At 39.0% G+C, this 12,780-nt stretch overlaps 1 protein-coding gene across 13 annotated transcripts in view; it reads left to right on the top strand.

The window, feature by feature from the left end:
- The window catches only part of REPS1 (RALBP1 associated Eps domain containing 1), a 63,313-nt gene that overhangs the window by 23,310 nt on the left and 27,223 nt on the right, over positions 1–12,780 (top strand). For 6 of the 13 annotated variants that reach the window (XR_011557434.1, XR_011557436.1, XM_070733617.1 and 3 more), the window contains exons 5-8: positions 4,088–4,215; positions 8,010–8,172; positions 8,710–8,773; positions 11,430–11,584. Coding sequence is in view for 10 of the 13 variants with exons in the window: in XM_070733617.1 (XP_070589718.1) it covers positions 4,088–4,215; positions 8,010–8,172; positions 8,710–8,773; positions 11,430–11,584 (510 nt within the window). In the remaining 3 variants the exon portion in view is untranslated. Of the gene's footprint in view, positions 1–4,086; positions 4,216–8,009; positions 8,173–8,709; positions 8,774–11,429; positions 11,585–12,780 lie in introns of all 13 variants that reach the window. The other 7 variants (XR_011557435.1, XM_070733622.1, XM_070733619.1 and 4 more) reach the window with 3 other exon arrangements.

Below are 12,780 nucleotides of genomic sequence, written 5' to 3'. Positions count from 1 at the left end.
CAAAGAAGTTGGATTTTGACTCAAGGGAAACTCATCTAGGTTAGCTATGAATTCTGAAATCTTATTTCAACCAGCCTATTTTGGTATCCCCATAGACACAGACATGTCATATTGTGCTTTCAAGGGAAAAACACACACACACACTCTCCCTCCCCCTTTCCCTCCTTTCTCTCTCTTCCCCCTCCCTCTCATAAAAGGTAATTATGCCCGCTTTTCATGTTGAATATGATCTAAATTAATAAAGAAAAGATACACATACTCACATTTATCTCTGAATTCCACATTTCTACCATCCTGTTACCATTCATTTCCCTTTTAAGAGTCAAACACTATACTACTATAGTATACTACTACAGTTCCCTATGTTAACTTCTCAATTGTTATGTGACGGCACGTACAGAACTACTTCATAAAACCACTATACGGCCGCACACAACTAGATAAAGTCTAGATTTTGATTTTTCCCTTCTTTCCATTAGGGAAAAGCTTGCTAACTCCATTGCAATTAGATGCCATGAAATTGTGAGTGTGTGTGTGTGTGTGTGTGTGTGTGTGTGTGAGAGAGAGAGAGAGAGAGATGGAAAAGTGTAGAAATTATCTTCCAAAAAATACACAGCAGCCATTGGAGAGACACAAACTTAGCCTGTGATATAGTGTGAAGGAAACTCAAGATCATCCCATTTGACACTCTAGAGCTGTGATGGCGAACCTATGGCAGGTGTGCCACAGGTGCCACGCGGCGCCAAATCTGAGCTCGCGTGAGACGTTGCCCTATGTCAGCTCCAATGTGCTGGACAGCTGGTTTTCGACCTTATGGAGGGCAGGAGGAAGCCGTTGTTGCCCTCCCCAGGCTTCAGGAAAGCATCTGAAGCCGGTGGGTGGTGAAAAACGGACCTCAAAGGAAAAAGTGTGTCTCATACTCCAAAAAATATGGTACTTTTTTGAAAGCTTGGTGCAGCGACCGATTAGGTCCAACAGAGTCGGCCTTCTCCGGGTCCCGTCAACTAAACAATGTCGGTTGGCAGGCCCCAGGGGAAGAGCCTTCTCTGTGGCGGCCCCGACTCTCTGGAACCAGCTCCCCCCAGAGATTAGAACTGCCCCTACCCTCCTTGCCTTTCGTAAGCTTCTCAAAACCCACCTTTGTTGTCAGGCATGGGGGAATTGAAACATCTCCCCCGGGCCTATATAATTTATGTATGGTATGTTTGTAGGTATGTCTGCTTAAAAATGAGGTTTTTTAACTATTTTAAATTTTAAATTGTATATTATTAGATTTGTTATGAATTGTTTTAGTGTGTTGTGAGCCGCCCCGAGTCCACGGAAAGGGGCGGCATACAAATCTAATAAATCAATCAATCAATCAATAAATCAATCTTATACACCGGTACATCTTATAATCCTAAAAATACAGTATATTGACAAATGAGTAGGGAGTTGAATGGTTCCAGGAATGTAAATAGTGTGAAATCCCTAATTTGATAGAGCCCTAAATGAATATAATTAAGCTGATATATTCTTCTTCAGTAATTATGAAGTAATTACAGTTCATTCATTGATATTTATACCTTTCCATTTTCATATAGTTTAGAGCAGTGGATATCTTTATTCCTACCTTCTAAAGCTACATATGACCTGATTTTGATGTATGATGGCTGCTCACAAACTCCCACCGACCTGTGATTACATTTTGGGTGCTTGGCAACTAGATAACTTTTATGACTGTTTGCAGCATCCTGCAGTCTCATGGCAACAATTTTTCATTATTATTATTTTTTGCCAGTTTTCAGTGTTTAGTTCTAGTTTCCAGCAAAAAAAATAAAAAATAAAAACCCATTGGATAAAATGGATTTGTGTAATGACTGTGGTGTTCACTAAATAATTATACCAAAAGGTAATAAAATTGAATGCAGTCATGAGGTAACCTGCTTAACAACTGCAGTGATTTACAATTGTAATTTTGGGCTCAGTTACAATCATAAGTCAAGAATTATCTCTAATTTCAATTTTGCAACATCTGAATTGAAAAGTTGACTAATTTGTGGTGGGAGCACAAATACTATCTTAGTACGTTTGTGTGAAAATAAACATGTTAAGCACAATATACTTCATGTTAAGCACAATATACTTTATGTGTTTGGGCATAATATGTAATGTAAACATAGGAATAGTATGAACTCATATTTAGGGTTTATTACATTGCATGGATAAAAGCTACTGTTGGGCTACTGCCGGAACAGCTAATTGTGCACAGCGGGGAAGCAAAAAACCTCAACAAAACGGGCCCGCACTCCTGTCCCTGTGCGAGATTTTGCTAGCTGCACAAGTGCAGGAAGCAAAATTGCACTCGATCCTGCACTTGTGCTCCATAACTGCAGAGCTGCGCACAATTAGCCATTCCAGCACTAGATAGAGTGCTGGTGAGACCACATTTGGAATACTCTGTTCAGTTCTGGAGACCTCACCTACAAAAAGATATTGACAAAATTGAACGGGTCCAAAGATGGGCTACAAGAATGGTGGAAGGCCTTAAGCATAAAACCTACCAGGAAAGATTTAATAAACTCAATCTGTATAGTCTAGAGGACAGAAGGAAAAGGGGGGGACATGATCGAAATATTTAAATATGTTAAAGGGTTAAATAAGTTTCAGGAGGGAAGTGTTTTTAATAGGAAAGGGAACACAAGAACAAGGGGACACAATCTGAAGTTAGTTGGGGGAAAGATCAAAAGCAACATGAGAAAATATTATTTTACTGAAAGAGTAGTAGATCCTTGGAACAAACGTCCAGCAGACGTGGTTGGTAAATCCACAGTAACTGAATTTAAACATGCCTGGGATAAACATATATCCATCCTAAGATAAAATACAGGAAATAGTATAAGGGCAGACTAGATGGATCATGAGGTCTTTTTCTGCCGTCAGTCTTCTATGTTTCTATATGTCAACCTAGTTCAATTTGCAGTTGTAACATTTTTTAAGTCCATATGAGTATGTCCTCATACCTTGTTTCAAATAAGATGGGATTCAGATGGGTAAATTGAGATCTTGAAAATGGATGTCATTTGCTCCTTATTTTGCAGGAGAGTGGGGCCAGGTTAGTTAATTCATTTTAGGCATAGTGGAACAATCAGTGCAAACTGATACGGCTTTTGGGTGAATATGGGAACACATTTCTTGAAACCCAGGTTTGTAATGCTTCTGCCATTGTAGCTACTTGTCTTTCGGAAATTAAAATTTTAATTTGAGGTTTCATAGTTGACCAGAGAATTCTGCTGAACTAGGAAACCCCCAACAGTGTGTCATCAAAAGGAGCTCAAAAGTCTCTTATCTAGTTAAAAGCAAAAGACTCACCCATTTCAACCATGGTTTGGATGATGATGATGATGATGATGATGATGATGATAATAATAATAATAATAATAATAATAATAATAATAATAATAATAATAGCTAAGATTTGTATGCCGCCCCTCTCCGAAGACTCGGGGCGGCTCACAACAATAATAAAAACAATATTACAGCGAAACAAATCTAATATTAAAAAGAAGCATATAAAACCCTATCATATTTAAAACCAAACAACACATATATACCAAACATAAGATATAAAAAAGCCTGGGGGAAGGTGATATTTATTACAGAAAGTATCTCTGGCAATATATCGTTGTGTATTAAAGTTTATTAGATATAAGTCTTAAGCTCATTCATTGCTCTTGCTACACATTCAGATTTGTGGATGCCCAATTTGTTACATTCAAATTTGTTCTGCTAGAAAACTGCAAATTATAACATGTCTGATTGACAGATTAGGAAACCAAGCCTTGCTAAGCAATCTTTGTAGTAATAATGGTTAACACAATTAGTAGGTTACTGAGAGAATTATTTTGAAATCGGTGTATGAATTAGGACATCAAGAATGCAGACTTTAAAAGAGTGTGTGGCTTGAACTTAAATTTCATTTGAATCTATATTATTAGCCTTGAGCTAACCACTGTTTCAGCTAACTTCTTAAAAGTGTTTCAAGACAGACATTTCTTGAATAGACTTTTATAATGATTTTGAAACTGACATGCATTCTGATTTTTAGGCTCCTGTAATTCCGGTGATCCAGTGTGGTCTGGCCATTCACCTCCACCACATCAAGAAAATTGGGTCAGTTTTGCAGATAATACACCAACCAGTACTATTTTAACCATGCATCCTGCTTCTGTCCAGGTGTGACATTTTATTAGTATTATTTTATTTGCTTCATTCCAAATAACGTCAAGCCATTTTCATATTGCTGCTAAAGATTTGTGCTGTGTCTTCACATGTCTTTTAAAGACTAAGCTCTAATTCATTCTTATTTTCTCAGATTGTAATCTGGCATTGGGCAGGTATCACTGAAGATTCTTGTCAAGGAATCTTAATTTTAAAACTCATTTGTAAAACCAGCTGTCAGCTTTTTTTATTTATTAATTTTTTTAAACTCTTCTGTGCACACTTTTCATAACATTATGTTGCTTATATGGCTGTTGTCATTTCATATTATTTATTTATGTGTCACATATATCTGCCCATCTCAAGAGTAGAGGGACTGTAAGTGGCTTACGGTAAAAGCAATTATAACATGCAAATATTAAAACGGCAAATAAAAGACATCAATAATAATAAAATAACAGAGAGCATTGATGTTAAAAACAACGCAGCCATTTCATCAAGCCATCATTTCATTGAGATCTCCAAGCCTGCTGATCCAGCCAGTTGTGCTTTAAGAGACTTCCAGAAAGATGTCAAGGATGGGACCAATCTCATCTCAGTGGAGATGATGTTCCAGAGGGTGTGTACCATGGCAAATAAGACCATCACTTGCCAGATGAAGCTCTTTCATAGATTGGACCTGCAGCATATTTCCCGATGCAGTGGACAGATGTAATTGCATGGAGTTGGTCCCATAAACCCAATCCCATGCCATAGAGGATTTTAAATGTCAAAGCCTGGACCTTAAATGGGATCCAGAAGTAAACTGGAAATCAGTGCAACTCACAGAGCAGAGGTGTAATGTGTACTGTTTTTGGGCAACACATGATCAACGCCTTTGCATTTTGCACCCTGCCATACCTTCCAAATACTCTTCAAAGGCAATCACATGTAAAGCGTATTAAAAGTAGTCTATTTGAGAGATGACTAGGGCATCCTTGACCAAAGTCTCCCGATCCAGATAGGGGCACTGTAGGTGCATAACACAAAGCTGCGCAAAAACCCTCCTATTTTTGATTGACACCTGTTCTTTGAGCAGGAGTCACAAACATAGAAGGATCTGCAAATTGTGCACTAAATCTGTTTGGAACACTGCACCCAAGTACCAATGACGGCATAGTACGGTGATGGTGAACCTATGGCACGCATGCCACAGGTGGCACACAGAGCCATATCTGAGGGCATGTGAGGTGCTGCCCTATGCTAGCTCCAATGTGGATGTGTGTGTTGGCCAGCTGATTTTCAGCTTTTTCAGCCGTTTTTGCTCTTCCCATGGCAAAAACAGGCCAACGAGCTGTTCACTTGTGTGCTCACCCTCAGCTTCCTTTTCAATGTCAGAGGTCTTCAGGAACTTCTTCGGCTTTGGACAGCTGTAGCCAAGCCTCGCACACCTGGCCCCATTTCTTCTGCAGCTGGGAAGGCTTTCCTGAAGGCCTGTGTAGCTGATAACAAAGCTCTGGATCGATCCAGAGCTCTGTTACCAGCTACAGAGGCCTTTTCTGAAGGGCTCTTCAGTCAATAACAGAGCTCCAGATTGATCTGGAGCTCTTTTGTCGGCTAGAGAGGCCTTTAGGAAAGGCCCCCGCAGCTGATAACAGAGCTCTGGATCGATCTGGAGCTCTGTTATGAGCTACACAGGCCTTTTCTGGAGGGCTCTTCAGCCAATAACAGAGCTCTGGTTCAATCTGGAGCTCTGTTGTCGGCTAGAGAGGCCTTCAGGAAAGGCCTTTAGGAAAGGCCTCCACAGCTGATAACAGAGCTCTAGATCGATATGGAGCTCTGTTATGAGCTACACAGGCCTTCAAGAAAGATTCCCGATGAAATGGGCCGAGGTGTGCAAGGCCTGGTTGCAACTATCTATCTAATAGTAAGGCAACTCCACTTTCTTTCATTTCTGAATTTCCAGTTGGCCTGTTGGGCCATTTATCACCATCCCCAGACTTCAGGAGGCCCAACAGGTCTACTGGAAATCCAGAAGCTTCAGTGAAGCCTGTGTACATTTGCGGGGTAGCAGTGCGGGAGGGCGCGCCTCCATAGGGCGTTGCATTATGGATGTTCACATGCACCCTTTTGGCACCCAAGCCAAAAAAGATCACTGGCATAGTATTAGAGCCGCCCCGAGTCTGCGGAGAGGGGCGGCATACAAATCTAATAAATAATAATAAATAAATAAGAGCCATAGGGCCCCAAAACCCAGTATCACTTAATCCTATCAGGATTCAGTTGAAGTTTTGTGTTCCTCATTTAGGCTCCCGTAGTCTCTAGTTACTAGAATAAGATATCAGCTGCATTGGTTAAGTCACTAGGGGCAGAAAAGTGTATATGGGTATCCTTAATATTTTGAAGATACCATATTCCATGGTGACACAAGGTGTCACCCACTGGCGTCATGTTGATGTTGAATAGGGGAAGAGTGTACCAGGATAGGGGCTGATCTCTTCTATCCCATTACCGACTATCCTACAAAGATACTATGTTGTTGCCAGGTCCAATAGAGTAAGGATGGTTTCACAACCTTCATCCTACTGCTGCCAGAGATTGTCCAAAAGCACAAGCAATGCCATCCCCTACCAAGGCTTGAATCCTGAATTAAAAAGTGGGGAGATTAGTTGTCCAGTATGATGTGATCCAGTAGTGCAGTGATGGCGAACCTATGCAGTGCCACAGATGGTATGTGGAGCCATATCTGCCGGCATGCAAGCTGTTGCCCTAGCTAAGCTCCAATGTACATGTGCGTGCTGGTCAGCTGATTTTCGGCTTGCATAGAGGCTCTGGGAGGGCGTTTTCGGCTCCTGGATGGCCACTTGGGGGATGGGGAAGGTGTCCTCCCCAGATTCTAGTGACACCTCTGGAGCCTGAGGAGGGCGAAAAACGGACCTACCAGGCCCACCAGAAGATGGGAAAATAATAATAATAATAATTATAATAATAATAATAATTATTATTATTATTATTTATTAGATTTGTATGCTGCCTCTCTCCAAAGACTCGGGGCGGCTCATAACAATAATAAAACAATGTTACAGTGGAACAAATCTAATATTAAAAGAGAAAAAGACATATAAAACCCTATCATTTAAAACCAAACAACACCAAACATAAATGGCCCATTTCTGGCCTCCAGAGACCCTCCAGGGGATGAGGGAGACTGTTTTCACCCTCCCCAGGTGAAATTGAATTATGGGTGTGGGTACTCACACATAAACAATAGCATGCGCGCACACATGCTTTCGGCACCTGAGGGAAAAAAGATTCGCAATCACTGCTGTAGTGGCTTCTTAGGGAAGGACCAGGCCCTCTTTTTCAAGGAATAATTCTTTGCCACAAGAGCTCTCCCACAAGACAGCAAAACTACTTAGACTTATATACCCCTTCACAGTGCTTTGCAGTCCTCTCTTACCGGTTTACAGAGTTAGCATGTTGCCCCTAATAATTTGGATCCTCATTTTACCTCAGAAGGATGGAAGGCTGAGTCAACCTTGAGTCAGTGATAATCAAATTCCTGGCAATTGGGAGAATTAGATTGCAATATTGCATTCTAACCACTGTGTCACCACAGCTGGCAGTGTTAGACAGGAGGGCCATGGATCCAGCGAGTAGGTGGCTGAGCTCAGAGTCATAAGGACCCTTTAAATATTGGTGAGAAAAATTATGGGTCTACTCAGCTAGCACTAGTCAGAAGTCTACAATTGTTTCCTTTTTCGAGGCAAATAAATACAGAAGATTGTCAATGAAGCTAGAAAATGCTGAAGACAAATATTTTATTGCAGGACCAGACCACAGTACGAACTGTAGCATCAGCTGCAACAACAAATGAAATTCGTAGGCAGTCGAGTACTTATGATGATCCTTGGAAAATAACAGATGAACAAAGGCAATATTATGTAAATCAGTTTAAAACTATTCAGCCTGATCTGAATGGATATATTCCAGGTAAGCATCATATGATACAAGGAATAATTGTATAATTATCTAATATTAGACTGGTTTTTTCAAAATGTTCAAATTTTAGTAAGGAGATTCCTGGCAGGTAGTAACTAAAGATGTTATTAAAAGAGTTCTTTATTTTCTTCTGCACCTTTAAGAAAGCTAAGCCAGGGAATGAGATTGTGGGGAAAGAAATTTCCATGCAGCTTTTAGTATTAATTTCTGCTAGATCAGAGATCCTTCTGTTAGTAGAATTCTTTATTCATAACAAAGCCTATTAAATATTATATAAGCCATTTTCTGAAGTTCTTAGCTTTAATGTTTTGTAATAATTTCTTACATTTGCATTTTTGAAGTCATTATGCTCCCAGCCCCCAGCCTAGTGTATCTTTAAAAACTCACTAGCTTTTGTGTCATAGATACGCGTATACTAAATTTACAGTGAAGGTTGTAATTCTAGTTTGAAAGTCAAACATTATTACTCTGGGTAAGATGGGTAGCCAAAACATTTTACAAATAAATAAATAAATTTAATATTTTTAGGTTCTGCAGCTAAAGAATTTTTCACAAAATCAAAGCTTCCTATTCTTGAACTTTCACACATCTGGTAAGTTAAAAGTTTACTTATTTAAATTCATTGTTCTAAGAGCCCAAATTATTTGATACTGTAATAAAATGTCTAGTAACCAATGCTAGCATTTACAGTACATTGCATTTACAATTTACATTGTCTTAAAAATAAGTGTAATTTAGAAGCTTAATCATATTTACATTACAATTGAGGAATAAGTTTCCATTTGATGTGATCTCACATTAAATTTTGTTGTAATTACCAAGGAAACAAACAAAACTGTATACTAATATGCAAATTACAGGTAGTCTCATTTAGTGACAGTAACTGGAATTGACTATATTTCATTGTTAAGCAAAGCAGTTGCTAAGTGAAACCGCAACTAACAATTCATTGGATAAGATGTTCCATCCCTTCACATTTTTAAAGAAATAGTTGTACAAATTTAATTGAACAGAAAATTAGGGTTCTCTTCAAGGTTTCCACAGTACTGAATGCAGAAACAGCTTTGATTCTGAGTTAATATTGTGTGAATAGATGGGTTTCTGATACATTACAGTTAGTCCTCAACTTATAATAGTTTGTTTAATGACCACTCAAAGTTACAATGGCACTGAAAAAAGTGACTTATGACTTTTTCACAGTTATAACTTCTGGTCATATGATCAGAATTCAGATGCTTGGCAACTAATTCATATTTATGACAGTTGTCATACTCTGGGATCATGTGTGATTCCCTTTTGCGACCTTCTGACAAGTAAAGTCAATGGGGAAAACAGATTCACTTAACAACCGGGTTACTGACTTACCAAGTGAGTCGTTTAACAACTGGGGCAAGAAATGTCATAAAATGGGACAAAACTCACTTAACAAATGTTTCATTTAACTACATAAATTTGGGGCCCAGTTGTGGTTGTAGGTCAACCAGTACCTCTACAAATTCCTTTTGGCAAAGAGGCGTGGAAAATTATTTTTGACAGTTTGCTTTTCCTAATAACTTACCTGCATCACCTCTATGTGTAGAGTACCTATAAGAATTATTTATTTATTTATTCATTCATTCATTCATTCATTCATTCATTCATTCATTCATTCATTCATTCATTCAACTTCTAAGCCGCCCAATCCCGAAGGACTCAGGGTGGCTTACAGTAATAATACAAATAGAAATACAAATACAGTGGTACCTCGGTTCTCGACCACAATTCGTTCCAGAAGTGTGGTCGAGAATCGATTTGATCAAGTACCGAATTAATTTATCCCATAGGAAATAATGGAAATGGATTTAATTGGTTCCCAGCCCCTGTTGACTCGCTGGGAACCAATTAAATCTATTTTCTTTATTTCCTATGGGATAAAAAATCTGAGGAGCTCTATAAGCGCTCCAAGCTGCAGGAAGGGTGGAGGTGGAGGCAATCCCGGCAGCTTCGGGGGGCTCCTTTCTTCAGTGCTTTGTCTTGTTACCTGTAGGCAGCTGCACCAACTTTCTCCTTCACAGCGGCGGCTTCCCTTCGAGTAGCAACAGCGCCGGGAACGTCACGTAATGAAGGGAAGCTGCTGGAGCGGCGGCAACTGCTGAGATGGCTCCGACGGCTTCCTTCATCACGTGACGTTCCAGGCACTGTTGCTCCTCAAAGGGAAGCCATCGCCGTTGCCACCGCTGGGAAGGAAAAAGTTGGTGCAGCTGCTACAGGTAACAAGACGAAGCATTGAGGAAAGGAGCCCCCCGAAGCTGCCAGGATTGCAGCCGCCCCCGGCAGTAACATTTCAGATAAATAACAAAATTTTCTGTGGCTGTTCAGTATCCGAATTTTTGTTCGGATACCGAAGGAAATTTTTACTGAAAATTTTGTTTGGTATCCGAAATGTACGACAACCAAGGCATTCGAGAACCGAGGTACCACTGTAGATACAATAAAAAGAAGTCGAATATAATCTAAATCTTTAAAACCCCGTATTAAAAAGAAACCCATTAATTATAAACCAGTCACAATCACATACATGCATACCATACATACAGTGTGGCCTTTTCAGTTGTTAGTTCATGGCCCCCCAGGCCTGCCGGCAAAGCCAGGTCTTTGTGGCCTTATGGAAGTAGTTGGTCCCATAGAGCCGGGGCAGCCAGAGAGAAGGCCCTCCCCCATGATCCCACCAACCTGCATTGCTTCATCGACGGGACCCGAAGGAGGCCAACTCTGTGTGCTTTTATTGGTCTCTGGAAGGTATGTGGCAAGAGGTGGTCCCGTAAATAGTCTGGCCCTGAGCCATATAGGGCTTTATATAGGCTGTTGCTACTCAATGCCAGGTTGGTTGCCAACAAAACCCCCTTGATCTGAGATTTACTCTTGGAGGAGAGGGCTGACCTTATAACTCTTATAACTCTTTGGAGAAATTTTTCAAGCCCTAATTTTTAAATAATATGGGGGAAATTTGTTTTTTTTAATTGGTTATTGTTCTTCATCGAATAGGAGCATTCAATGAAGTAATGGATTCTCAGGATTCAATTACTTGTGTTTTAAGTACAATATGTCAGACTATGAAAGGCTAATGTTTACCTTGGAAAAATAATCTTGCATTTGGAAGAACTTCTTCAAATGACTTTTTTTTCAATTTGAAATACGTACTTCAATATTTGAAAATACACAAAAGTGTTTTTTTTTAAGTACAATAAAGTTAAATAATTTCATTTCAGGGAGCTGTCAGATTTTGATAAAGATGGTGCATTAACACTGGATGAGTTCTGTGCTGCTTTCCATCTAGTGGTTGCTAGGAAGAATGGTTATGACTTGCCGGAAAAGCTACCTGAAAGTTTAATGCCCAAGTTGATTGATTTGGAGGACTCAGCAGGTAATTTCTTTCCTCTCCAAATTAGTTGCTAAGATGTGTAACGTAAACCGTACTGCATATGCATTGCAATTGTTTAGAGGGGCGGCATATAAATCCAATAAATCTAATCTAATCTATTTCGTTCTTTTGTGTGTGTCTTTATAAAACTGATTTTATTTTTGAGGCAGAAGCATCTGTCCATATGTATGTAAACTAAAACAGTTTATCAGAAATGTAAGTTGATTCTACTTGTATTTACTCAAGCATTCCTATTACAGAAGATAAAATGTCTTTTATTCAACTTTCAATTAATTGTTATTGCTTTCTCTAAGGTTGCCCACTTGTCAATGATTCCAGGTGGCTAAACTTTATATTTCCAGCTAGTCTCTTATTCTCTATTATGTAAATTATATTTGTGTTCAGTAACTAATATGATGAGGGAAACGAAGAGTTCACATTAGATGTTTGTCTTACTGTGAAAAGTCCTTTAAATTTTTGTTTTGTGGAAAACTATTATTCGGCCCGCTTCACAGTGTTTTTTAGATCTTTGTAATGCTAGGTGTCTGCTTATTGGAGATAAAAATAAATTTCACTTGTGTTACAATGTAATCAAACAATTTAAAATATAAAAATAAAGAGGCTAGTTTGTATTACGTACTAACAAAGCAATGTGCATGATACCCCAACCTAGCAACCTCCTTACAGCCAGGAAATATTTATTTTATTGGATTTGTATCCCACCCTCTCCAAGGACCCGGGGCGGGATACATTGTGTTTTAATGATATTTTGAATAAACACACCTAACGTCATGAAGAAGCTAATCAAACAGTCTGGTTTTTTTCTGTATAATGTAATATGTGGCCAAAGACTAGCTTTAAGGAGAACTTCTGGTAGAGATTTCCATAAGAGACTATTGATAAAACAGAAATTTTGCACTTACTCTATCTTTGCAAAAGTTCTTGCAATCTCATAGAAATTTCTAAATCCTGGCCAGTAAAGTCACCCTATGATTGTTCTCATATTTGGTAGCCATCAAATATATGAAACTAGAAAGTTGCTAATGTTTTGTTATTCAAAGAAACTATTCTTTGTTCGTAGCATGTGGAATGTATAAAAATTAAACTATAAGAAAAACTTTTGAAAAAGGAAAATATTAAGTATTTTGCCTTATCATTCTGAAATTTCTGCTATACTTATATGAAATAGGTTGAATTCA

This window comes from Erythrolamprus reginae, chromosome 1, assembly GCF_031021105.1.
Source record: "Erythrolamprus reginae isolate rEryReg1 chromosome 1, rEryReg1.hap1, whole genome shotgun sequence".
NCBI classification, from domain to species: Eukaryota; Metazoa; Chordata; class Lepidosauria; order Squamata; family Dipsadidae; genus Erythrolamprus; species Erythrolamprus reginae.
Note: the sequence above shows the minus strand (reverse complement) of the source record. Positions and strands in the feature narration are given on the sequence as shown.